At 36.6% G+C, this 25,536-nt stretch overlaps 3 protein-coding genes across 3 annotated transcripts; all 3 read left to right on the forward strand.

Annotated features, from left to right (window-relative positions):
* Positions 1-827: 827 nt before the first annotated feature.
* gapdhs (glyceraldehyde-3-phosphate dehydrogenase, spermatogenic) lies at positions 828-12,133 on the forward strand. The gene is made up of 11 exons (XM_065298779.1): positions 828-924; positions 7,309-7,368; positions 9,282-9,378; positions 9,842-9,948; positions 10,298-10,388; positions 10,461-10,579; positions 10,790-10,871; positions 10,962-11,113; positions 11,259-11,421; positions 11,525-11,622; positions 11,724-12,133. The coding sequence occupies exons 2-11, from the start codon at positions 7,340-7,342 to the stop codon at positions 11,791-11,793; spliced, it is 1,008 nt and encodes a 335-aa protein (XP_065154851.1). The 5' UTR covers positions 828-924; positions 7,309-7,339; the 3' UTR covers positions 11,794-12,133.
* A 2,047-nt stretch (positions 12,134-14,180) lies between these two features.
* tmem147 (transmembrane protein 147) lies at positions 14,181-18,679 on the forward strand. The gene is made up of 8 exons (XM_065298778.1): positions 14,181-14,296; positions 14,646-14,757; positions 15,136-15,205; positions 15,308-15,373; positions 15,615-15,751; positions 16,037-16,121; positions 16,342-16,463; positions 17,502-18,679. The coding sequence occupies exons 2-8, from the start codon at positions 14,681-14,683 to the stop codon at positions 17,620-17,622; spliced, it is 678 nt and encodes a 225-aa protein (XP_065154850.1). The 5' UTR covers positions 14,181-14,296; positions 14,646-14,680; the 3' UTR covers positions 17,623-18,679.
* A 1,083-nt stretch (positions 18,680-19,762) lies between these two features.
* Positions 19,763-25,073, forward strand: sult2st3 (sulfotransferase family 2, cytosolic sulfotransferase 3). The gene is made up of 6 exons (XM_065298777.1): positions 19,763-19,977; positions 20,709-20,917; positions 21,886-22,012; positions 22,127-22,221; positions 22,320-22,500; positions 23,652-25,073. Exons 1-6 carry the CDS (start codon positions 19,839-19,841, stop codon positions 23,765-23,767), a joined length of 867 nt encoding a protein of 288 aa, XP_065154849.1. The 5' UTR covers positions 19,763-19,838; the 3' UTR covers positions 23,768-25,073.
* The last annotated feature ends 463 nt before the right edge of the window (positions 25,074-25,536 follow it).

Genomic DNA, 25,536 nt, shown 5'->3' on the forward strand with positions numbered 1-25,536 from the left:
CAGTCTCTGCAGCACGCGCCATCCCTCACGTATCTGCATCCGCCCGCCACTGTCAAGGTCACGTGCTGCCGTTTGCGGGATTCCACCTTCCATACTCATCCGCATTGTAAAAGTTACAACCCATTCAGGAAATTTACTTAAAAGTTTTTCATACAACATAAAAAAAATACAAATTCTATTTGTTTGTATTACAAATGATATTATGAACCGTCCACTGTTTTGGGCCTTATTTCAGTGATTCATCCGCAATATAATAGAAGCCAACACCTTACAAGCTAGACACCCAAAGAGACAATTATTGTTTAATTTAAAGCTATTCTATTCCCAGTATAACCATAACATTCACCAGAATTTCTCTCAGCAGGGAAGAACAACATAAGAAACACAGGTTTAATTGTATGCAAACAAATAATATGCAAATATAAGTGTATGTAAACTGACATATATTTTAATGAATTACTGCGGTATCATTAGTAAGATCAACATAAAACGGCACATCTGACATCTTTTAAGGATGCTGGGACCAGCCCCATGTTTGGAGCGAACGATCTTCCCAAAGATCTAGAAACTTATATTAGAAAAAAAAACTATACAATCATCTTCAGTGATGCTTAATGTCATATTAATAATCACAGAGAAGTTATTCTCATCTTTATGGAGCTTTATAGCATCTATGAAATGCACTTGTTTATAGATCATGTCACAAATCTATCCTCTCTGACCTTGTATATAGTATCGTCCGCTCCATTCACTACCTGTTTCAATGGTATTCGTGATAGAAAGCTCGTATAAGCTTCTTTAAAATGATCCACGAACCCGTGACGTCACGTTACCGAGGCGACTAGCCCGGGTGGCACGTGTCCGGTATAAAAACGCGCTGCATTACGCGGAAACTGGGCAGACTCCGCAGCATCACTGATCGAGGTGAGTTTATCCTTACAAGACTTTATCATATTATGTCATATACCGTGTCATCAAGTCGAATTCATAGATTTGATTGGATAGGTTATACACGTATTCAATATATTTAAGAAGATTTGAAGCTTTGAGTCAGTAACGTTAGTACAGTAAGGAAGTGGTTATATAATATGCCAGTGACGATCAAGCGAGCACTTAATACAATGATGGCCGTTGTTATGTCGTCTGGCTAGGTGAACAATAACAGATTTAACGCGAGGCTGAAAATAAAACATTACGAGTAAAGTTTTATTAGTGATAACCGCATGATGCAGTCAAAAATTATTTAACGAATGTAGGGAGGCGTGGTTCATTCATGCGTTTGAACTGACGCTGGGCATCTGTTGCACTGGTTAATTAACGTATAATATACAAAATTAAATTCAAGTTTTACCTCGGTGATACAGAAAATTAAGCAGCTACGTGCTTGGCTGCCGCTTGCGATGAACTCTTTGAATTTCAAACGACGTAGGGCAGACCGATCAGAATATGACGCCAAACTCTCGCGAGAGCGGTTTTAAAGCATAGCTTTCGACTATCTCTCTCGCGGTACGTCTATGTCATAACCCGATCGATCTGCGCAGCACCGCAATGAAGTCAAGCAGACTTTTTCGTTGCGTCATATCGTTCCAGAATTTACCAAATGCTGTTGATGATGCGAAAAGGGGGAGAAAGTATAGTTTCAGTATTTTATAATAAACTAACATTACAAAATAAGATTAAATGTGTGGTTTGAACCGGTTCAGACGTTAATACTTCGAGTCGTTATGAATTTAAATGTAATCGATGTGCGGGCACACATACACGAGTTAAGATGGAGGTAACGCACTTCCCCTGTTTTAAACAGAAAGAGCTCCTGCATGCGCTTCATTGAATGTCAAAGCAGATAAATAATGGCCGACACAGAAGACATGCCATTCGCATCAACGACCCTGTGAAGGTCGATCAAGATGTCAAGGTTAAATGATGTAATTTCCTCGTATTCTACACGACCGTATTTGCCATAGATGTTGCCTGGTTTTTAATGCGGTCATGCAAATACACTGCTCCTTCGATTTTAATGTAAAAGCACACGTGTTAGAAGGTGAGCATCATGGGAGATTTTCCTCTCATGTACGTGACTAAAGTCGTGTCTGATGCTGCAGTGGAGAACATGAGTCAGATCTGAAACAGTCATGAGCAATATTGTACCAGGTCTTATGGTTGTCCCTGTCGTTTCTAGAAAACACATATCTACTGTTATACAGTAATACAACCATTTTTGGCATTATTTGTTAATGTTGCCATGTCATTTGAAACCTATGTTTGGAAGGAAGTGATGTCACATGATGCAAGCCGCATCCCCATCCTTCCGTTGACCTTCTACAGTCTGACTCTGCAGTCGCCATTGGCGACCGGGCAGCCTCCACCCCTCAGCAATTTCAGCATCTTAGTTTATGTTACCTTTAAAGTTATGCATTTTTATATCAAACATTTTTTGACAGACTTGCATTTACAAGTTTACACTGCTCTGTTAAGCCCTATGCATCATGACATCACTATTGCCATGTGATTTTATTGGTTTGACACTTGTGTCTACATCATCATAAGCATCCAGTTGGCAGCAAGGTCAAGACTCGTGTACAGTGAACATTAAATTCACAGGATTTTCATTTGTGCACTGTGTATACGAGAACATTTAATAGTATTATTAATTTATAATAGTTAGAAAAATTACACACATTGCAACATTTAATGTGTTTATTTCAAAGCTGTATTTTGTCTTATTATGAAAAGAAAAGGTGTGTCTATAGTCTGCACGTTGTAAGGAAGACATTTATTCTCTTGGGTGTTGCAGGCTATAATTTACAGCGTCGAAGAAAAAAATTTCCAGTAAAAATTCCATTCCCCTTTCCCACGCAACAGCAAAAACATGCTACTGTAGTTATTGTGTACTGTATAGAAGTGCTTATCTACCCTCCCAAAAATTTTGTTTTCCCTGCTGCAGTTGTCTAGATGGAATGACGCAGCTCTTTCTTTTGACTCTTTGCCATTTCAGTGAATACCTCAGTAGTCTTCTGCATTCAATAATAAATACAAATAAATAATTTTCTTAATAATAATAATAATAAACAAGGGCATGTAACAGTTTGTAACAGTTTGGCGTTTTGCGAAACTAGAACTGTCACAAGTTCCTGTTTGACTTTTTGCACCATTGCAGCAGTGTTTTTCCACTTGCATATCGTAGCTGTACTTGTTCCCGAAAAAACTGTCCTGGTTACATCCAGCTCTGTGTCCTTGTTCTGTCACAGTGTGTTTTAGTCAGAGGAAATGGCCGCGGCTAGGTAGGGGGGGGGAAGTGCAGGTCCTCTCGTCTTTGAGAGAGAAGGTGTGGCATTGTGTTTAGTCAAGGTTATCTTACTATTTCACTAGGACGTTGCGTAATCCTGCCAAACAAAATCGAGAGCAATACAGGGAAGCTGAAATCTGATGCTGATATTGTACTGTGTTGTTAAATAATAAATTCCCCTCGCAACAGCATAATAATTCAACCAAACACCATGAGAGAAAGAGATCTGAGGTCAGTTAAGGGATGTTGTTCCCATTGCGAAATTATAAGAATAAACAGAAGTGAATTTAAAGCTATATGTGACCCTGTCTGTGAAATCCAGACTAAAGTCTCTTAATCTAAACATGAGGTTAGGAGCATCAAAAGTTGATTTCAATCACTTTACAGGCAGGGTCACATATTGTGTGTTTAGCAAGCGTTTAAAGCCAGCTTTTAGATGTTTTTTATTTTGCTGTTAATTTCTGGTTACATGTGACAGTGCTGAAGAAACTTCAAAGAGACATTGAACAGAACAGTGGGCCAATTGAATTTAGGGTCAGTTCAGAGGTGTGCGTCATGTGATTTGGGTTTAATTGATGGCACCAGGATTTTGGCAGAAAACCCAAACCAGTTCGGCCCTGAATTTATTGTTCTGTTGTTCAGTCAGGACCACATACACACGTGCAAATGCCACAATTTCTGTAAAAAATCGAGCTAACCGTACAGAGGATTTGGAACAAATAGTATATATGATCTTGTTATCTGTCTAAAAAGCAAAATGTGGTAAAAATCCAGGAAGGAAGGCAAACTAAAGATATTCCTGCACTGCAGTTTGACCATTTTAGATACTGATTATTTTGAAGCCCTCCATAGTTGATACATTTCGAAAAACTCATCTTTAAGCGTCATAATAGCATATGTAAAAGTTTTTTTTTTTCCGGTGACAGTTTTTTCTTAATGCTTTAAATCAGTTTGAATGTACACCCCAGCCTCATTTAGTATATGTGTATATCTATTAAAATGCAAATTAGCCCCTGGCTCTACTCAATCACACAGCTCGGACCATAGATATGAATATGCAAATGAATCCCTGCCTCTCTTCTTTCGCACAACCTCAGACCATAGATATATATAGATAAATAGATGCTACATTTGGCAGTTTTAGACGCATAAAAGCATAGTCAGATTTCACAAAATGCATACGTGAGTTGCACATTTGCAGTACAAATTTTTTTAGTGCTGATGTTAACAGGTTAGAATCCCACTTAGGGTTGGGTATTGTAAGAAATTTTCCGATTCAGGTTCAAGTTCTGCCTAACGACGATTCCCGTTTCTGGTTCCATATAATAAAAGAAATATGAATACTTTATATTTTTCATAGTTGGTGACCTGGACACCACCATTGGTCACACTGTACCGTCAACAGCTTTAGAATCAACACTTTTGACTTTCTTTTAGACATGTTTAACACTAAGTATACAAAGCTTACCTCAGCAGCGCTAGTGTTTTCTGTGGTAAACTGCGTTAATTTGGTTGCATGGCTCAATGTTATTAATATTCATGAGGTAAGGATTACTTATTACTTATTCATTTAGCTGACGCATTTATCCAAAGTGACTTACAATTGCTATATATGTCAGAGGTTGCACGCCTCTGGAGCAACTAGGGGTTAAGTGTCTTGCTCAGGGTCACAGTGAATTCGAACCCAGGTCTCTCACACCAAAGGCGTGTGTCTTATCCACTGCGCCATCACCACCACCACATTGCAGGACATTGCTATTTTGAAGTGACCACTCCCATCGGAACCGCTTTTAGAACCGAAACTTAAGAATTCCTTGCTGTTCCGATTTCTTTCAAAAAACAGAACCGATTCTGAATAAAAAACTGTTCCCAACCCTATTCACACTGCACGTGTGAGCACCATTCCAGCAACTCTAGAATTTGCTGGAGAGAACTTCAGAACCAGCAGCTCTTGCATGCTGAAAGCAGATATTTTATCTTGAAGATGACCAGAACTGCTGGTCCATCTGTCATTTGCAGCTGTGCATTCTGGGGTTCCTTTACAAGGTTGCATTGGTTTGGGCACTTGGATTAGGATTATCTACTGTAGGCAGGCCGGGTGCAGAACTGTATTTACAAACCCATGTCCAGATTAGAAGATTAAATGGAGGCATGTTAAGAGCACGACATCATTGCTAGCCCAGTTTGTTGGATTATGTAACAATTATGCAATTTTTACTTGATAAAGATAAGTGCAGACATATACAAGTATAGGTTTAATCAAATTAAATTGAGATAAGATAAGATTCATTTGGCTGACATTTGCAATCATATTGACATTAAGAAAATAATGTGAGTTTAAAAGACAAAAAGTAGTTTATTGGGTATTTGATAAGTGGTCATAAGCAATCAGCCGGACCTTTATTTTGTATTTCATGTTCGTTTCATGTGTTAATGTGTCATGTAGTTGGATTTTTGTTGCATTCACAGCCTCAGGGGTGATGTCCTATATACACAGAAATCGTAGAGCCATTTCCACTGGGAATATAGATTTTACAGCGCATGAAAAAGACAGCCAGTGAAGAGAAATAAATTTACATTTACATTCATATAACAAACGTTTTTATTCAAAGTGTCTTACAAATGCTTACCGTGGCATCAGAATGTGTTTTATTGTGATACAGAATGACAGAAGAGTGGCATTTAAAGTTGAATGAATGAATGAAAACCTGTTCTGTTGCCTTTTTTAATGGTTGTGTCTGTTTTATTACTACATGACTTTATAAAAGTCTAAACAAGTGAACTTAAAACAAACCATAGCTCACTAAAACCCAACACATGAGACAATCTTCATCAACTAGTTCCATCTGGGCTTTTAGTGAGGTGAGCTATATTTTGTTTAGTACACCTATAAAATATCCATATATTTTAAAATGTCAAACAAACGGTAATAAGGTATTATACACATCTTGTAGTGTTTGTAATACCATAGTAAATTAGTTAGATCTAAACCATGCAGCTGAAGACATTGATCAACTTATAAACATTTCTGAGGTCTAAAAAGCCTACAGCTACATTGGAGCCGTTTAAGTTGTATTGTATCAATAAGCCACACCTCTTGTTTTATATTTAAACAGATCGTTTTCCTGTTATAGTTACATGTCTTACTTTTCCTTCTTTATAGCACATGCATTGTCCATATATGGTATGATGAAATCTTTCTCTGGTCCAATAGTCAAACACAGATTTCATAACCCCAAATCTTCATGCTATGTACTCTAATAAAACAGAAAAGTGCAAGCGGGGTCGTGCATGTAATGACTTGTTTCATTATGAAACAATGAAGACTCTTTGGCAATCCATGTACATTCCCTCTTTACCACATGAAGATTTCAGCAGATTTCAAACATCCTGTGTACAAAAAGAATCCTAACCTACAAATATGAGGAAGACAGTATAATGTACAAGGCGTCCTGCAAAATGTAGAGGGATTATAATGTAAGAGCAACAAGCGAGCTACATCTCTTTTACCTATTTATCAGATATTTTTATCCGAAATGACTTTGTTTCTGACCCGTTTATGCACGAAGAGAGAAAAATAAAAGTCAGGTCTTAACACAATGGACCTTTTGCTCAGCCAGGCAATAAAATATGCCGGCCATGTGAGCCAAGGTTTTGGAAACTTCCCAGTCAGCATGCTAATAGACCCACGAACAATACAAATTGGAGAAGAGTTCAAACCTCCGCCCACAATCCACAACAGCAGACTCGATGAAAGCTTAGGAAGTTTAATCCAACAACAAAACCATGAATACAATCATGAAATAGGAAAACTGGCTCATAAATTGATTATTACACAGATTTAGGTAAAAAATCTAATATTTATTTTTAGTGACTTAACATAGACTAACTTAATTCAGAAGTCACATTCATCATCAGACGTGTATTAATGTTGAATTGCATTTTTAAGGTATTTGTGGAAATGTAAACCTGGTTCTCTTGTATAAATAAAACTTCATGTTCTTTGTATTTCTGTTTTTTAGGTTTAAGACCACAATCAACACTTGAGCAATCATGTCTGATCTTTGCGTTGGAATTAATGGGTGAGTTCAGATCTCATGTAATCTGTGCAATGTTTTGATTTTAATATTCATATGTAATGATATGATATTTAACATTGAATTAAAATAGAGAAGATAATGCACAATTGTGCATACAATAGCTGCATTTCCATTACCCTTCAAATTGCGCAAATAGAAATAGTGAAATAAAGATTGAATTAAATTTGATCTTAAAACTGCAATGGAAACATTTGCATGTCACCTGATGTACGTAAAAGTCACATTGTCATTCTTTAAATATGGCGTGGTGTGTTTGAATCAACTTGATCTCACGAATTTCCGTGGTATAGTCAAGGAATATTTTGCTCATTTATCTATGTCATTGTCACGGATCTCCGCATTTTTCCGTGGCCGTACCACGGAATTTCTCAACTGTTTTGTCCTTTTTTCTTACCATTGTCGCATCGGTTTAGGGTTAGATTTACATAAAATGACATCCCTACCCAAACCCATCTCTAACCCTAATGCCAGGTGACAATGGTTTAAAAATCTGAAAATATAAATCGGAAAAAATAGTCTACACCAATACTTAAAATGACATCCTAACACAAACACCAAATCTAACCCTAAATCGAAGTGACAATGGTTTGGAAATAGGAAAAAGCAGTTGAGTAACCAATCCGTCAAAATGACTCGCAAAAGAAAGTCCGTGGTATGGCCACGGAAAAATACGGAAATCCGTGACAATGACATGGATAAATGAGCAAAATATTCAGTGACTATAGACGGTTTCAGCAGTAACAACATAAACAAGCGGCTGTCGCGGTCCGCACGTAACTTCCGGTAAACTCCGCTAATAATAAATAACAACAAAGTACTTTAAATGTAGTTTATTTATATAACAAGCAAAACAACAACACATAGATTACCTTGGAAACCAAAACATTTGTTATTTTCGAAGAGGCATTTGTTCAAGAGATCAGTTTAGCAACTAGTCAGACCATAAAAAAAACGAAACCGGAAGTAAGGTTCGGATCCAGACGTGTATCACGTGCGTCCGATGAAACCGTATATACCACGGAACTTTGTGAGATCATGTTGGTTTGATTGGAGGACAAGACAGAAGATGTGTGTTTTACGTCATAAGAACTGACTAGCGCATGACACCAAATTACCGCGAGAGCTTTTCGGGAGTCGACTGCTCTGTATTCCTTTGAACCATTCTTGTGGTATTTTGATGTCATGCGAATGTCCTGTTGTCCCCCGTCACCGCGTTTTTTGAAATGACTTATTGCGAGACAACAAAATTACATTTTAATTGCATAACATTGGTTAATAGAAACGGCCACTTCGCAATAGTTTTTTTTCGATGTTTGGAAAATAATGCTAAATTTTTGAGCAAATCTTTAATGGAAACACGATTCACGCGTTTACATGCGTACTTTTCTCCTGCGGATCGGATCACAGATCGGAGTACACCACCCCCTTCAATACGATCCTATTTTGCATCCGATCGTCCTCAATCGTATTGATTAAGGTGTTTACATGAAGACTTTTCAATATGATTGAGCCATCAATACGATTACAAATGGATTATTTGGTTGCATGTAAATGTACCTAGTGAGAGAGCGCGAGAGCAAATTTATAATGGTAATAGCAACAGGATTACTCAGGATGAACTATAAACCTCCCTCAGTATATAAACACACACACCCTATCCCGCTGTATACCAATGCAGGCCATGCATGTGTCTTACCAATCAGCTTTCAAGAAACTGATCTTGACACATTACTCTGTTTATATTAAAAACATTGGTGTATGGCCTTGTTTTACCTTAAGTAAGTTGACGGTTGTTTCTATTGTGTTCCATTCGGACTTACAGGAATGAGAGGAAGTACCTGTGATTTAATGAATCCTGTGATTTAAAATTTTAAATCTCTGTCTCTCTTGTGTAGATTCGGTCGCATCGGGCGTCTGGTCCTCAGGGCCTGCCTGGAGAAGGGCATCAAAGTCACTGCCATCAACGACCCCTTCATTGACCTCCAGTACATGGTGAGATTCACTGAATTGGAAGTGATTTGTTATTTTTCTCATTGTGTAAAGCTACAGCCATGTGAAACATTCAGAAGCTCACAGATTACACAGACATCAAGGCCAAACAAGAGTTTATTTAGTATGAGGGACTTTCACACGTACGGCTTTTCTTGTCAGTTCTACAGCAGGACCGCAAAGCCAACATGACTTCTAAACTAGCCTTAAACCGGTATATAGTTAGATTTTTTACGTGTACGTGCAAAAGTACGTGCAAATCAAACACACAGCCTTGCAAAGCATATTTTATTTGACTTGTTCGTGTTACAAAGACGTTCGACGCATGCACACATTTTGGCAATGCATCACCTGGGCTACATACTAAGTTCTCCTGAAATATGTGATTACTGAATAGATATAAAGTCATGAGTTTTACAGGTAACAAACTGTCAATTTTTAAGCTATTTTTTTATTTGTGCCACAGGTCTACATGTTCAAGTATGACTCCACTCATGGACGTTACAAGGGAGAAGTGCATCAGGAGAATGGCAAACTGATTGTCGACGGTCAGGCCATTTCTGTGTTCCAGTGGTACGTTATATTACACTGAAATGTCTCTTTTTATTTGTTGTACCAGAGCCAGGCACATAACTTCATGTTTAATCAAACACGTTTAAATATGTACACACAGTCATAAAAGAAAGATTTAGATATCTTCAGAGTAAACAACTGGCATACGGTTTACTACATGCTGCTCGACTGCCCACTATTTAAAACATATAGAGTAAACATTGTTTTCATTATAGAGTGATGAATGTCACATGACTTTAATAAAATGCACGCGAGGGACGTTCAGTTTATAGCTTGGAAATGTATTTATATGGAAGTGGCATAGAAGTATTCTATTCTCAACAATGTGGAAATTCTCATTTTGTTTCAGTATGAAGCCTGCTGAGATCCCATGGGGTGATGCTGGAGCTCTGTATGTAGTCGAATCTACCGGAGTCTTCCTCAGCATCGATAAGGCTTCAGTAAGTGTCTATTGGAACATCAAATTATCTTATAATATTGAGAAATGTCTACATAAACTTTTCCCTTTATAGTCTCACATTCAGGGTGGCGCTAAGCGTGTGGTCGTGTCTGCCCCATCACCTGACGCTCCCATGTTTGTGATGGGAGTCAACCAGGACAAATATGACCCCTCCAGTATGACCATTGTCAGGTGAGTGAATATATAAAATTTGTTATATGCACAAAATATAACTAAATATAAATCAAGTATGAAAGTGTATCCCCACAGCCCTATTTGTTAGCATGCCAATGAAACGTTTAATCATGCATGTTATACAATAACTGACCCAAATTTTGGTTGTGACTTTTTTGACATCAGCAAATAACTCGACTAACGTTCATTTTGTTGAAAACATCACAGCAACGCATCCTGCACCACTAACTGCTTGGCTCCCCTGGCTAAAGTCATTCATGACAACTTTGGTATTGAGGAGGCTCTCATGGTAAGTCAAAGCCTGACGTTACTCACCCAGTCACACTTTACTGTTTCTGTGCGTGTCTTTCTTACGTTTTTTGGTCTCATCTCTTCGCAGACCACAGTCCATGCTTACACTGCCACACAGAAGACAGTGGATGGCCCCTCTGCTAAGGCCTGGCGCGATGGACGCGGTGCCCACCAGAACATCATTCCTGCTTCAACTGGCGCTGCCAAGGCCGTGGGCAAAGTCATTCCCCAGCTTAACGGGTCAGTAGTCCAGTCCAGCGTAATGTTTTCACAATATAGTAGCAGCTATGATGCATGTTTACCAAATCACTGCGCAGCACTCATACAAGATTGTTGTTTTTATTTTAGCATAAGTGTTTAATTTTTTGTATGTTTGATTTTGTAGCAAACTGACCGGCATGGCTTTCCGTGTGCCTGTGGCTGACGTGTCCGTGGTTGACCTGACCTGTCGCCTAACCCGGCCCGCTGCCTACGCTGACATCAAGGCAGCGGTCAAGAAGGCTGCTCAGGGACCAATGAAGGGAATTCTGGGATACACAGAGGATTCAGTAAGTGTTACAGTGAAAGTCTTTCTCATCGCATATTATTTTTCATAAATAGCACAAAAAGTAGATTATGACGTGTATTTTTAATTTTTGTGTTCTTGTTTAGGTGGTTTCTTCTGATTTCATTGGTGACACTCACTCTTCCATCTTTGATGCTGGTGCAGGCATCTCCCTCAATGACAACTTTGTCAAACTCATCTCCTGGTAAGATAAAGAATAGGATGCATGAAATGATTGAAAAGCCATTTATGTGCAGTGAAATTGGTATATTTCAGACATTTTAACATGATGTTTTTGTCTTACAGGTATGACAATGAATTTGGCTACAGCCATCGTGTTGCAGATCTGTTAATCTACATGCACTCCAAGGAGTAACTTAAGTTTTGTGACCACAAAACCGACCTATCATTCCTTCTTTTCAACGCACTTATTTCATAGCTGAAGCCATAGTGACACCCCTTAAATCTCTTGTTCTCACCTACAAGACAAGCTTGTCTCTGTAGCTGTCTGTGTGCGTGTTAGTTTATTTTGGCAGTATTTGTGTCGTTGTCACCCAACATGCTTTGCTGTAGTTGTTTCCATTCTGGGTGTAACCGCAGTGTGTTGGTGTAAAGAGAATTACTGATTCAAAGTTAAAAGAGGTCAAATGCTACTGTAATGCAGTTTAAAAGGAAACTAATTAAACTGTTGGAAAAAAAATAAATGTGTTCAAGTCTTTTGTCTCTTATGTGTTAATTCACGTAATTTTAGTTTAAGGTGATTTTAATAGTATCTGTGATTGCTGGGTTTTTGGGAATGCATTGGTCAACATGCTAAACATGATCAGATGTGTTAAACTGAGCACTTCATTTACCACATTAAGACTTAAATGTGTGTAATTATTATGTAATTAATATATTACTTGAAATTAAGCACATTTTTGGTAAGCCTTTTTACCATCCCTGTTATTTCCAGCACAACATTTGAAAAACATATAGGATTTTAAATGAATGTTTTACAGTACACGCAAGGGTATACAGCGAAAACTCTAAAACAAACAGATAAAGAACTGGAGTTATTTCCTTCTGATATGATAAACAAAAAAAAACAATGCTGTTTTGTGAGTTAGGGTGAATTAAGAATGATTAGGTTTTGAATTTTCAGTTTTTGTAAGGTTTCTGTTCATGAACTGGAATAACATGATACATTACTATAATGGTGAAGATGTTGCCCATCCATCTGAGAAAGATAAAAGCATATGCGGACGTTTCACGTTTGTGCTTGGGAGACACCTAGCGGCAAATAAGGGTACTGCAATACTTTGAGATTGGCTTCATGGTTACACGAGTACGCTTGCGCATTCAGATAGCTACGACCCGGAGGAGATTGGAGAGGAGGAAAAAAAAAAGTTGGAGAGGAGGAGGGATGCTGGAAGAATCGGCACTGGGATGGCGCGGAGACATTTAAATGGACCAAGTTTTCCCTTGAGTTACCTAGTCTAATTTTTTTTAAAATTCAAATAAAATATGATTTCTTATATTTCTATTTAATTAATAGCTCAGACATAAGTGGCTCTGGTCTGGTTTGGGGGGGTCAGTGCCCCCCAAACTCCGCCTATGAATAAAATATATCATGATGGATTATTTATTAATGTAAGAGGCATTAAAGAGGCATTTTCTGTAACATTTGTGTGATTGGGACACAACCTTTGGGTGGTTGGGAGGGACAGCACATCTTAATAATGATTTTGGCAACTGAAAACATATTTATTTCACCAGTTAGTTCATACCTTAAAAATATTTTGTTTTCTGTTCATCAAGACCCCATGTTTATTTCTGCTTTATTAATCGGTGTTTGTATATCAGTTGATAATTCATTCGTTACAGTGAATTATCCCCCCCCCCAAATTCACTGAAATTCTTATATTTTATTGAACATATTTAATTCTCTACCCTAAACTTTGAATAAAAATGCTTCAGATAAAAAATCCATAAAACATTTATGCAAACAGACACATGCGTTTTATAACATTTGGTTATACTCTCCCTTATCTCAATAAACTGTTAGCAGTCATTTAATTAAAGTAAAAATTTCCCCAATCCATCAGATTAAACAACATTATATAAACCATGTTTTTTTTAAATGGTTCATTTTCTTAAGGGTAATATGTATTCTATACTATAATATCCTAAATATTAATAATGCCCACATTTTCTGTGGTTTTTATTTCTTTTCATGTAAAGCTGATTTGAAACAATGCAATACGTTAAAAAACCATAGATATGTATATAAAGGCTAGATGGCTCGTCCGCGCTGATGGCCAATTGAGTGGAACGTCCGCATTTTGGCGGCCATCTTAGGACAGGGCGCTCGCTCACTCGTAGCATTGAGTTTTAATGATGCAGGTACTTTTAAATGACCATAACTTGCTCAATTTTTTACCGATTTTCAAACGGATTGGTTTGTTATAAACGTCAAAGATGTACCTATGACACTGAATACGTATACTAAAAATAAATAAAAAATTCATGAAACATGTTAAAGCATCCAGAATTATAGCCACGTTAATAACGTTTGTAAAAAACCAAACCGTTTGTAAATCCGTCAAGAATTCAGCAAGTTACGAGCATTTTAGTTGGCGTATGTCACTCACCTTCCGTCCACAGCAGCAGGGAGCAGCACTATGGCAGCACTGACCTAAGATGGCCGCCAAGTGACGACACAGCTGACTCCGCCTTGAGCCATCTAGCCTTTATATACATATCTATGTTAAAAAACGCTCTGTAAAAACTTAAGCGGAACTATAACTAAACAGAGACTGGTCCGCCCGGACCTTTTATAGTGATGCACCGGAGGATTATGTGACCTAAGCCTGTCATTCTAAAACCGTTTTTGTTTGGTAAGTAAACAGTCCGTTAGTAATTTTTTCATCACACGATAATTAAATTACGTCAATAAACAATTATTATTTTATGCCACGTGATATTATAATTGATTAATGCGCATTTTTGCTTTTAATGAACACGCTGTCTGACGCCTGTCAAATATATGTTCAATGGATCTTCAGTACTGAATAAATGATAAAAATTAAACAAACCAACATATAACAGTGCATTGTTAATATTTTAAACGACAGTCATGATTGCTTTTATAATAATTTAACGTTTTTATTATTCCTGTTATTCTAGATAATATTCAATAATATTTGGCTCTGATGCAGTTTGTGTCATTGTGTTTTCATTTAACAGGATCTGAGGAAGAAGGTCACACAGAAATATATACCATGACGCTTTTTCATTTCGGAAACTGTTTTTCATTGGCGTATTTCCCTTATTTCATCACTTATAAATGTAGCGGATTGTAAGTATTTTGTGATCCACCATACAGATTGGCCATTTGTACGTTGCTGGAAACATTAAATAACTGTCTATAAATATGTATGTTATGTATAGTTTAACTGTGATTGTTTGTAATGCGGTCTGTATTATTTACTTATATCTTGTTATATATGTCAAACTAAAATGTTCATTACAATGTAACTTCACATAGTTGTATAGTTATTGTACTGTACACTGCAATTATTTTCCCATACTACCTTTAATTATCCATCACTTTACAATAATCAAACAGTTATCTGTAGTTGATTTGTGTGCTTAATAATGCTACGAGAACTATGCATTTAAACTGCGATCACTTGAACATTCAGCACCAATTTCTTTATAACCTGATTTTGGCCAGGTCAGAATACAATGCATTTTGGAGATGTGTCCAAGCAGGTGCTACCTACCTCTTTGTACAGCTATGCAAGGTTAGCAAGTTACCTAATGTCTTCATTTGACATTATGAACATTATGTATAAGTATATAATAGACCATCAGGACTTTGTGTAAATCTGTGATGTCACTTTCAGATGCTGTTCCTTGCAACATTTTTTCCCACCTGGGAGGGAGGTGCTGGCGTGTATGATTTTGTTGGGGTATGTGATCTCTGAATCCAACATCATTTAATTTTGTGATTTTATTTATGCAAAGGCACATGTCATTATATAGACACATTTGCTCAGGACATACAGATTAATGATTTATTCATTATTATTTATTCAGCTGTGCAAAAAATTTATTTTAACATTAATAAAATGTGCAATTCTTAAACATTTCGGTGTTAGGAATGTCTCTGACTTATTAAACCTCATTCATTTTTGTAACTGTTGACCCTAGGAGTTCATGAAGGCCACAGTGGACATGGCTGACCTTCTAGGTCTTCATCTGGTTATGTCCAGGAATGCTGGGAAAGGAGAATATAAGATTATGGTGGCAGCCATGGGCTGGGCTACAGCAGAGCTCATCATGTCAAGGTATTCACACTAGGAAAAAAATGTATGAGTTTCTTTTTAAACACAACCTGTCCTGGTCGGTGCTATTTATATTTTATGCATGAGTCATGACTTGCACCAGGTTGCATACATGCACTTTTTTAGTCCTTTATGTTGTTTCATGTTGTACAGTGTCTCTATGTAGCACCATAGTCTTGGAAAAACTTTGTCTCATTCCACTATGTTTGAAATGACAATAACGCTTCTTGAATTGATTACCGGTAGTCTATAAATAAATCTTTCTGTGTCTCTAATCCGTTTTTACAGATGTATACCTTTATGGGTGGGAGCGCGTGGCATTGAGTTTGACTGGAAATATATCCAAATGAGTTTCGATTCCAACATCAGTCTGGTAAGATGCATGTCATGTTTAAGATTTTCATTTATATAATGCGTTTTATCATTACAGCATTGAGGCTAGTAATTTGGAAATTTATTCAAAATATAATAGATGTTAAATTTCATTTTTATTTACTCCACATGTATGTTTCATGAGGTCATAACCATTTGTCACAATTTCTCTTGCTTTTGTATCTTGATTTGTATTTTATTTATTTTTGTAATCCTATCAGGTGCATTATATTGCCATGGCAGCAGTTGTGTGGATGTTCACCCGTTACGACCTTCCGAAAAGCTTTCGTCTTCCAGTCACCATCCTGCTGGGATTGTGTGTTTATAAGGGCTTTTTAATGGAGTGAGTATTATTTATCTTCATTCCTCTTTGGAAAACTTAATATGTAGCTGTAGTAGGGATGTGCACATTGATGCTGCAGTATTGATAAATCGATACCTAGAAGCTAATCATTTGGTATCGATGTTATCTAAAAAGTGTCGATAATTATATCATTAAAAGTAAGTGTTCCTATATGTTTGATGATACAAATCGATTGGTCTGCAACTGTGCAGTGCCAGTGATGTGCCATTCAACACGCGCGGGCACACACTTCAGCACCATTGATAAAAGGAATAAATGTAAACATTGAAACAAATTTAAATAACACACCCTAAAACGTATAAAGAGGCTGAACAAAAACAAGCCACCAAATCTCCCTCAGATGAAAAAGAAAAAATATAAAAGAGTGTTTGCATGTCCTGGTATTTTTTACATTAGGGATCAAAATGTCTCCACAAAATAAATATACAAATTAGGACTTTCTGTGGATATTTTTAGGGCTCTATATGGGAAGCAGCATATTAATCATACAGATTGATGGTTTTTCAAAATGATAAGTTTTCCCTGATGGGTATGTTTTATAATTTGATAGATAGATAGATAGATAGATAGATAGATAGATAGATAGATAGATAGATAGATAGATAGATAGATAGATAGATAGATAGATAGATAGATAGATAGATAGAATAAGCAGTATTGGTATCGTTAAAAGTGTATAAATAAGTATCAGCATCGTATCACTTGCAAAAAAGTGGTATTGCCCATCCCTAAGCTGCAGTGCTCAACATTTAAAAACCCTCAATTGTTACTAAGATGCATGCACTGAAACATCTGCAGTCTTTATATAAATATTAAATTATTGTTTGTTTATACTACAATTAGTGGAAAATAAATACCGTATGTAGAACAGTAAATGCTTTTGTCTTTCCACTAGATGGCACTGTTGCTACATAAGTCAATTGTGTCTCCTTTTAGAAACTGTGATTGAACCATTGCTGTTATTGTGGCAGCCGATTTTATCTGTTTATGTTAAAATTTTCTCTTTTTCTCCTCCAGACTATTTGTTCATGTTTTCCTTCTGGGTAGCTGGACGGCCCTTCTGGTGAAAGCTGTCCTTACTGGTGCCATCTCCCTCTGTTCACTCTTTCTGTTTGTTACACTCGTTCACAGCAGCTAAACTTTCAAAACTTTCTGCACTGTATGGTGCCACCTAAATATCAAGTATTTCAGGAGCAATACCACATTCCTTTAATGAAACCTGTTCACCGTAACTGCCATCAAGAAGTGACTGTGAAAGCATCAGTTCATCCAAAAATGAAATTCTGTCTCAATTTTCTTACACACCAGTGTATTTTTTCCTGTGTTGTGCATAATGAATGCTGAATCAGCTCGATTTACTCAAAAGAAGATGCATTAGTGTACAGGAGTAACAAATAATAATAATAACAAAAAGCACCATTTTGGCTTGTGCACTATATTTCAGATGTTCTGAAGCCATACATTATATGTGTGTGAGTCACAGAAAATCTTCATTAAATTAATTTTTAAACATCCATATATTTTGTAAGTTCTCACACAAAAAGACTTGAAATATAACACACAAGTCATATGAACTACAACATGACGTTATTTCCATTTTTGGGTATACGGTTTATTTAATAATACGATTGTTTGTACTCTACTAATAAATTAATACATAAATACACTTTTAATGTTTGTTTTTTATGCGTTTTGAGTGGTGTTTCAGAGAATTATATATGGTCACAAAAGTGTTTCATTTCCTCCAGATATGTTTTACTGCCCGTCTAACACATTTGAAAATATTGTATTTTTTAAAATTAAACAACCCTACACTAATAAAATTAGTGACTTTAATTCAAATTTAAACCCTTAAGTTGCAATTCTTATGTCTTTTTTTATTATCTTCACAGTTAATGTGTGCCACAGTATTGTTTTACATTGTTACATAAGGATGATTTCCTTTTTTAATGTAATTAACTTTAATAGAAGGTCATGCAATTCTTCATTAAAAGGTTTACCAGGATTAGCTAATGTTTATCTTGCCCACTAACCCAGCTGGATTCAAAGTGAAAACACAAAAACTTAATTTGTAAACATGGAGGTGTTCAGTGTGCATTATGTAGACCATCTTAAAGGGACAGTTCACATAAAATTCTGCCATCTGCTGTGAACTTTACTTTTTATGCATTTCAGAATAAAGACTTTTGAAGACATGTTTCATGCAAGCCTTTTTACTTGCTTTATGATTGGTTCAATATAGTTATTTACATTGCTTTTCATCTCGTGTTGTTTCAGCATAACGTGCATGAGCATGTTTGGGTCTCTCTTTCTTCTTTATAGAGATGAAGAAAACTGTACATCACTACAATATAACACCCAAAATTTGCTTTCATCCATGCAGGTTTTATAGTATCTTGCTTACCCGATTTATGGACATGCTGATAAACTTACCAACAATACCTAGCTAAAAAAATGTACCATCTTTGCCCATCTAAAATCAGATAAGACATATTGGAATTTAAACTGGTCCAACCTTGTCTTTGCTCAGGGATATGAAAATTCTAATGCAACATGCTGGGACAAAAGGTTTTTTCTCCTCGGTAAAGAAAAGATTTAATCCCAATAGAGTTTCCCTCTTGGCTTCAGGTCACTCTCTCACATGTCTAACATTACCGGAGCTGTGAAAAGGCTTTTATGAGACAGCTGATGTCTAATACAGAAAGAGCAGAATTAACATTATTTATACTTTCTCTCTTATCTCACATGCTTGTTTTTGATTTATTACTACAATGATTATGTAATGGATACTGAAATACCTTGTAGTAGCTGATCATGCATATCAGTACCATGGTTCTAATCGAATTACTGTACCATAGCATCATTGCTTACCGGTTATCTATCTGTCTATCCCTTTTTTCATTTTTATTTCTTTTTATTCTGTCTTTTCCTTCTGCCTTTTTATTGCTGTCTGTTTGTTTGTCTTTCTTTTCCTTCTGTCCTTCTTCTGCCTTTTTATTTCTTTCTGTCTGTCTTCTTACAAATCTATATAGGCCTACGAATACAAATCAAGTAATCTGAACAGAACATTCTGTTTCTTTTCCTCCTTTCATTCTGCTTTCTTTATTGGCTATATTTCTTCCTGCACTCAAAGAATGATTTCTAGTGTTTCTAAGAATGTTATGGTTATTCCTCGTAAGTACACGTTGGCTTCAGTTCAACACAACCTTTCCCCTAAACTCTTTGGGCAGATATATGACTCCTGTAGGGTTAATAATCGCTCTCTCTCTCTCTCTCTCCCTCCCCTTCCATCCAAACGCGAGTGAATTCACAGGGAACACCGAACAAAACTTCCTTGTTTTTCAAACTCTAAGGATGGCCGAAACCGAGTTATGTCTGCTGTACCACGGGCTGCTGCTGCCAAAGATCACTCATTCAAAGGAAAGCCTCGAGTACCTGCAGAAAATAACGGTTAAAGATGATGATGTCATCGCCGTAACGTATCCCAAATCTGGTAAGAGACCACTTCTTTAAAACACAAAGTTCCCCTCTCTCGTGCAGCTGTCAAGAGCGTGAGCTGAGCTTAGTGCGGCGCTGCGCAGATCGATCCGCGTGACATCGAAATATCGCGACAGCACGGAGTTTGAATCGCTCTCGCGTCACCTCGATGTCATATACTGATCGGTCTGCGCAACGCTCCATGTAGTCGAAGAGATGAAGGCTTGCGTTTGCTCCATATATAGGCTGTGAAAATGCGCATATGTTGCAAAGTTTGCGAAACAAGGACATTTTCGCAAGCTGTGCGACAGTTAAACGACTTAAACCATAGTTATTGGCAAGTATAAATAGAGTTTTTAGATGAAGACTCAGAATCACTCTTCCATTTCATTCAACGCGGACTGTCATTCATAAATATTAATCATGCGGAGTGTACATTATATTGAATACCATGGATTGATGCTGCCTAAGGAGAGTCATAACGCAGATAGTTTGCAGTATTTTGAGAAATTAAGTGTAATGGACAATGATGTGATTGTCATCACCTACCCTAAATCTGGTAACGTTTATTCTTTAGTCTCTTATTACATTAGTTAAACTAACAATGAACAATACTTGTACAGGATTTATTAATCTCAATGTTTATTGCACCATTTACTTAAACATTTCACTGACATTATCAAATATTTAAAAATGCTGTTAACTAATGCATTTCAGTGATTTTAATTACTTTTTTGAATGTTTCAGGTACAACATGGATGCAGGAAATTCTTCCTCCTCTCCTGCATGGAGGAGATCTGACTACAGTGCAAACCATCCCGAACTGGGACCGGGTGCCGTGGATGGAGGAAACTCGAGCTTCCCTCGTCATGGATAAGCTCCACTCACCTCGGGCCATGGTGTCTCACATGCCTTACCATCTGATGCCTCCCACCTTCTTCAGCTCCAAGGCCAAGGTACAGAAAAAGCCATATGTTTTCTGTGGAAAGTGAAATAGATAAACAAAGTGATTTACAGATAAGGAACAAGGTGCACTGTAAATAAACAAAAACTAGTTTAAAGTTACAGTACAACTGTACCTACTTCTCATCATCTGCAATTAACTCTTAAAAATAAAAGTGTTTTTGAAAGGTTCTTCACAGCAATGCCATAGAATAAGCTTTTTTGGTTCCATAAAGAATCATTTAGTCAAAAGTTTTTTAAAGAACCATTTCTTAAATAGATTTTTAAGAACTTTTGATCACCTTAAAGTACCTTTTTTGAAACAGAAAGGTTCATCAGATGTTAAAGGTGCTTAATACAGAAAAGGTTCATGAATCACCTTTTTTAAAAAAGTGTTGTTTATAGTAATGGTTAGACAATTGTTTAAATTGCATACTGTGATTTTAAAATAAAATGGAACAAGTCAATTCAACCTACTATTTTAGATTTTGACCTATGATAATTTGACATAACTTATTAAAACATGTCAAAATTGTTTAACTTAATTTCTTACGTTAAAGTAACCTAAAATATATGTTATTTTGACAAAAAAAATTTTTAGATTTTTTTTACAAAGTGGGAATGACGTATCAGCTGTATGCAATAAATTCTCAAGGATTTCCTACATCTGTGGGTTTTTTTATAGACCATTTAGGAATCTTGGCTGTTCATACTATAGGTGTATTTTTTTCTGCAAAGCTGTTGTTAAACTGTAAAAAAATCTTTGCTGCCTTAAAGTCAATTTAACTTACTATTATTTGTCCTGACTAGAGATGAGCTGTTATAACTACAGATGAGTTGTTATAACTTATAAAATGAAGTTAACTTTTAAACAAAAAAATCTAAGGCAGCAAAGAATTTTAACAGTGCATATACTTGTGCACCAATTGCTTGATCTAACATTGCATGCATCACTGTAACATCTTATCTTATCTTGCATCAGGTGATCTATGTTGCTCGCAATCCCAAAGATGTTTCAGTTTCATCTTTCCACTTCCATAAAATGGCCACTTTTCTTGATGACCCTGGAAGTTTTGAAGAATTCATTGACAAGTTTCTGGCTGGAAACGGTGAGAATTTTAAAAAGATGTTTATGAAGAATTTTGTATCATGGCCCATTTATGCACTCCTTATCCATATCAAAATCACTGTAATACATAATATATAACAAATCGATTGCACAGTGTTTTTTGGGAAGTGGACCGACCACGTGAAAAGTTGGAGAAACCCTGATCTTGGAGATAGAATTCTCTACATCACCTATGAAGAAATGATTCAGGTATAAAAATATAGTTTTTACTATAGATACCAGAATTAATTGATGTATGCAATGTCACACATTCAAATATGTCGACATTATTTTACTGGGAATCATAGGACCTACGTAGAGTCCTGGAGCGGATTTTGAACTTCCTCGGTCGCCAGCTGAGTACAGAAGCCCTGGATTGCGTGGTCAATAACGGCATGTTCAAAAATATGAAAACAAATAACATGTCAAACTACTCTCTTGTGCCCGAAGATATCATGAACAGCAAAACGTCACCCTTCCTCAGAAAAGGTACACAGATTTATTCATCACTACTGCATTAAAAGCAATGAGTCTACCAAAAAACTCCTTAAAAGATCGATTTTGATAGTTGTGCACAACAGGGAAAAATACTGCTAAATGCAAAACATACAAAAAAGAGCAAAATTTAAAGGGATAGTTCGTCCAAAAATGATATTAAACCCATGATTTACTCACCCCCAAGCTGTCCGAGTTGAATATGTCCATCGTTTTTCAGACAAACACATTTTCGGATATTTTAGAAAATGTTTTAGATCTTTCAGTTGATTAAATGTAATTTTACGGGGTCGACGTCCTTCAAGTCCAAAAAAAGTGCGTGCATCCTTCACAAATGAAATCCAAACGGCTCCAGGATGATAAACAAAGGTCTTCTGAGGGTAATCCGTGCGGTGTTGTTGTAGAAATATCCATATTTAAAACTTTATTAACGTAAATAACTACCTTCCGGTAGCGCCGCCATCTTAGTCGCGTCCGCATTCAGGATGAGAGCTTACGCAGCCTACGGAGGCTACTCTGCTGCTGCTCTGTGTCCCCGCCCTCCGAATTTGTCATACGTCACTAAGAAAAGTGCGTACACTACGCTAATACTCTCTCCTGAATACAGAGGAGTCTAAGATGGCGGCGCTACCGGAAGGTATTTATTTACGTTAATAAAGTTTTAATAAAGACTTGAAAAATTTCTTTTTTTGGACTTGAAGGTCGTGGACCCCGTAACATTACATTTAATCAACTGAAAGATCTAAAACATTTTCTAAAATATCCGAAAATGTGTTTGTCTGAAAAACGATGGACATATGCTACTCGGACAGCTTGGGGGTGAGTAAATCATGGGTTTAATATCATTTTTGGCCGAACTATCCCTTTAAGGCACTACTGACTATTTAAAAAGAGGTAAAACTGGTAATTTACCTTGCAAATGCCTTACACGTTACTTAATTTGGTCATTGCTGCAATTTTTACTTGCATTACACAAATTTGAGCATTGTTAAGCAAATTTGTCTGTCACAGGACACGTCGCAATCAAGCAGACCTGAAGTCATTACTTAATTTTGCCGTAAAAAGTTACGGGGTCATGGAGCAAAGCTAGCTAAGAACCTTAAAACATTGATTATTATAATAACATCGCTCTTCCTGTTTTTAAGGTATTGCTGGAGACTGGAAAAATCACTTCAGCCCTGAACTTAATGCCAAGTTCACAGCAGTAATTCAAGAGGAACTGAAAGAAACTAACATCCAATTCCCGTGGGATGAGGAATGAGACAGAGTCTTTTTCCTGACATCTTAGTGTACAAAACAAGCAGTAGTAGTGGGATGGTGTTATCGTTTATACTTCAATGTTGTTACTGTATCATATCTAGTTCAAGTGTAAAGTTAAATTCCCATTCATCATCACGGTACAAAAGAATTATTACAGCAATAACTTCTGCTCTCCTGAAGTTCTGTTGCTCTGATGAGATTGCCTAAGATAAAGACAGCAGACAGTTGAGGGTCTGTTGAGGGTTTCTTGCAACATAACAGTGAGCGTGTGGTTTTGGTTGTTTCCTCTTGTAAATGTGGGATTACATGGTTGCCAGGTCTGCGTAACAAAACCAGCCAAGTTTCTCTAGCCCAAACACCCAAAACTTAATATATGACACTTCCATACATGAAACGTTTAGTCACTGTATGTATTACGCACAATTTCTGTTTCATGTGGCAACAAGAAATTGCGGAGATGTGGCAACCCTGCTTACACTTCCTAGTTTTTCGGGAAAAGATGGTCGAAATATGTACCCTAGCTGTCATTGAGGCTGCATATCAGTACCTCAAAGATAAATATTAATATATCAAATGTGTACATATCTGTACCTAATGACACATATTAGGACTTTTTAAAGGAAAACACCACAGTTTTTTCAATATTTTGCTATGTTCTTACCTCAAATTAATATGATAATACATATCTTTGTTCAATGCGTGCATTTAATCTTTGAACAACAAGTCGTGAATGGAAGTGTTTGGTGGCTTCTAAATTCATCCCTGTTTGGATCCTAAGGAATGAATGTGTGCTAGGCTAAATGCTAACGCATTCACGACAGGCTTTGCAAAGATGAAGTGCACGCATTGAATTAGGATAGGTATTAATTGATTAGTCTAAATTGATGTAAAAAATAGTAAAAGATTGAAAAACGGTGGTGTTTTCCTTTAAATAATACTGTCCCAGTGACAGGTGGGGTACATATTTTACTGAATAAAAATTACATTGAACTTTAATGTAGAAATGTACAGAATAAGAGATAAAAGAATAACATTTAATCCTATCAAAGTTTCCAAATACGTCCTGACGGTTGTAACAATTTATTCAATGTACAAATAACAAAAGCTCAGTTTAAAGCATATCAAGCAAAGTGGGACAACCATCCACACTTATTCTGAAATGGATTAAGAAATGCTCAAAACTGTGTGTATCCTCTTAGTGTTTGTCAATGTTTTCTTTTTCTCATTAGAGACAATGTTGAAACAAATGTGAAGTCTCTATTTAATCGTATGATCTATTAAAGAGCAACCTGTGAGTGATCAAAGTCTTTTGTGGTTCAGAAATCTTTTCTTACTGCAAACAACTATTAAAGCTCGAAATTCTCAGCTTATTCTGTTTATTAATGCTTTATTTAAAGGATAAATGTGAACTTGCCTGTGAAAACCCAGTCAAAGGGATAGTTCACCTCAAAAATATAAAATTCTGCCATTTACTCTCTTTTAAGTTGTTACAAACCTTTACAAATATATTTGTTGTGCTGAACACAAAGAAAGATATTTTAAGCAATGTTTGTAACCAAACCGTTTTCAAGCACCACTGATATTTTCTCATACTATGGAAGTCAATGGTGCACTGTAAAAAATAAAAAGTTGACTTAACTTAAATTTTCAAGGCAACTTGCTGCACAGCTTTTTTTGAGTTTACTCAACTCTTGGATGATGTAGTTCACCTAACTCAATTTACTGAGTAATGTCAACTTACACCAAAAAGTTGAACCAACTTAAACTGAT

The sequence above is a fragment of the Paramisgurnus dabryanus genome, chromosome 13 (genome assembly GCF_030506205.2).
Source record: "Paramisgurnus dabryanus chromosome 13, PD_genome_1.1, whole genome shotgun sequence".
In the NCBI taxonomy this organism is placed as follows: Eukaryota; Metazoa; Chordata; class Actinopteri; order Cypriniformes; family Cobitidae; genus Paramisgurnus; species Paramisgurnus dabryanus.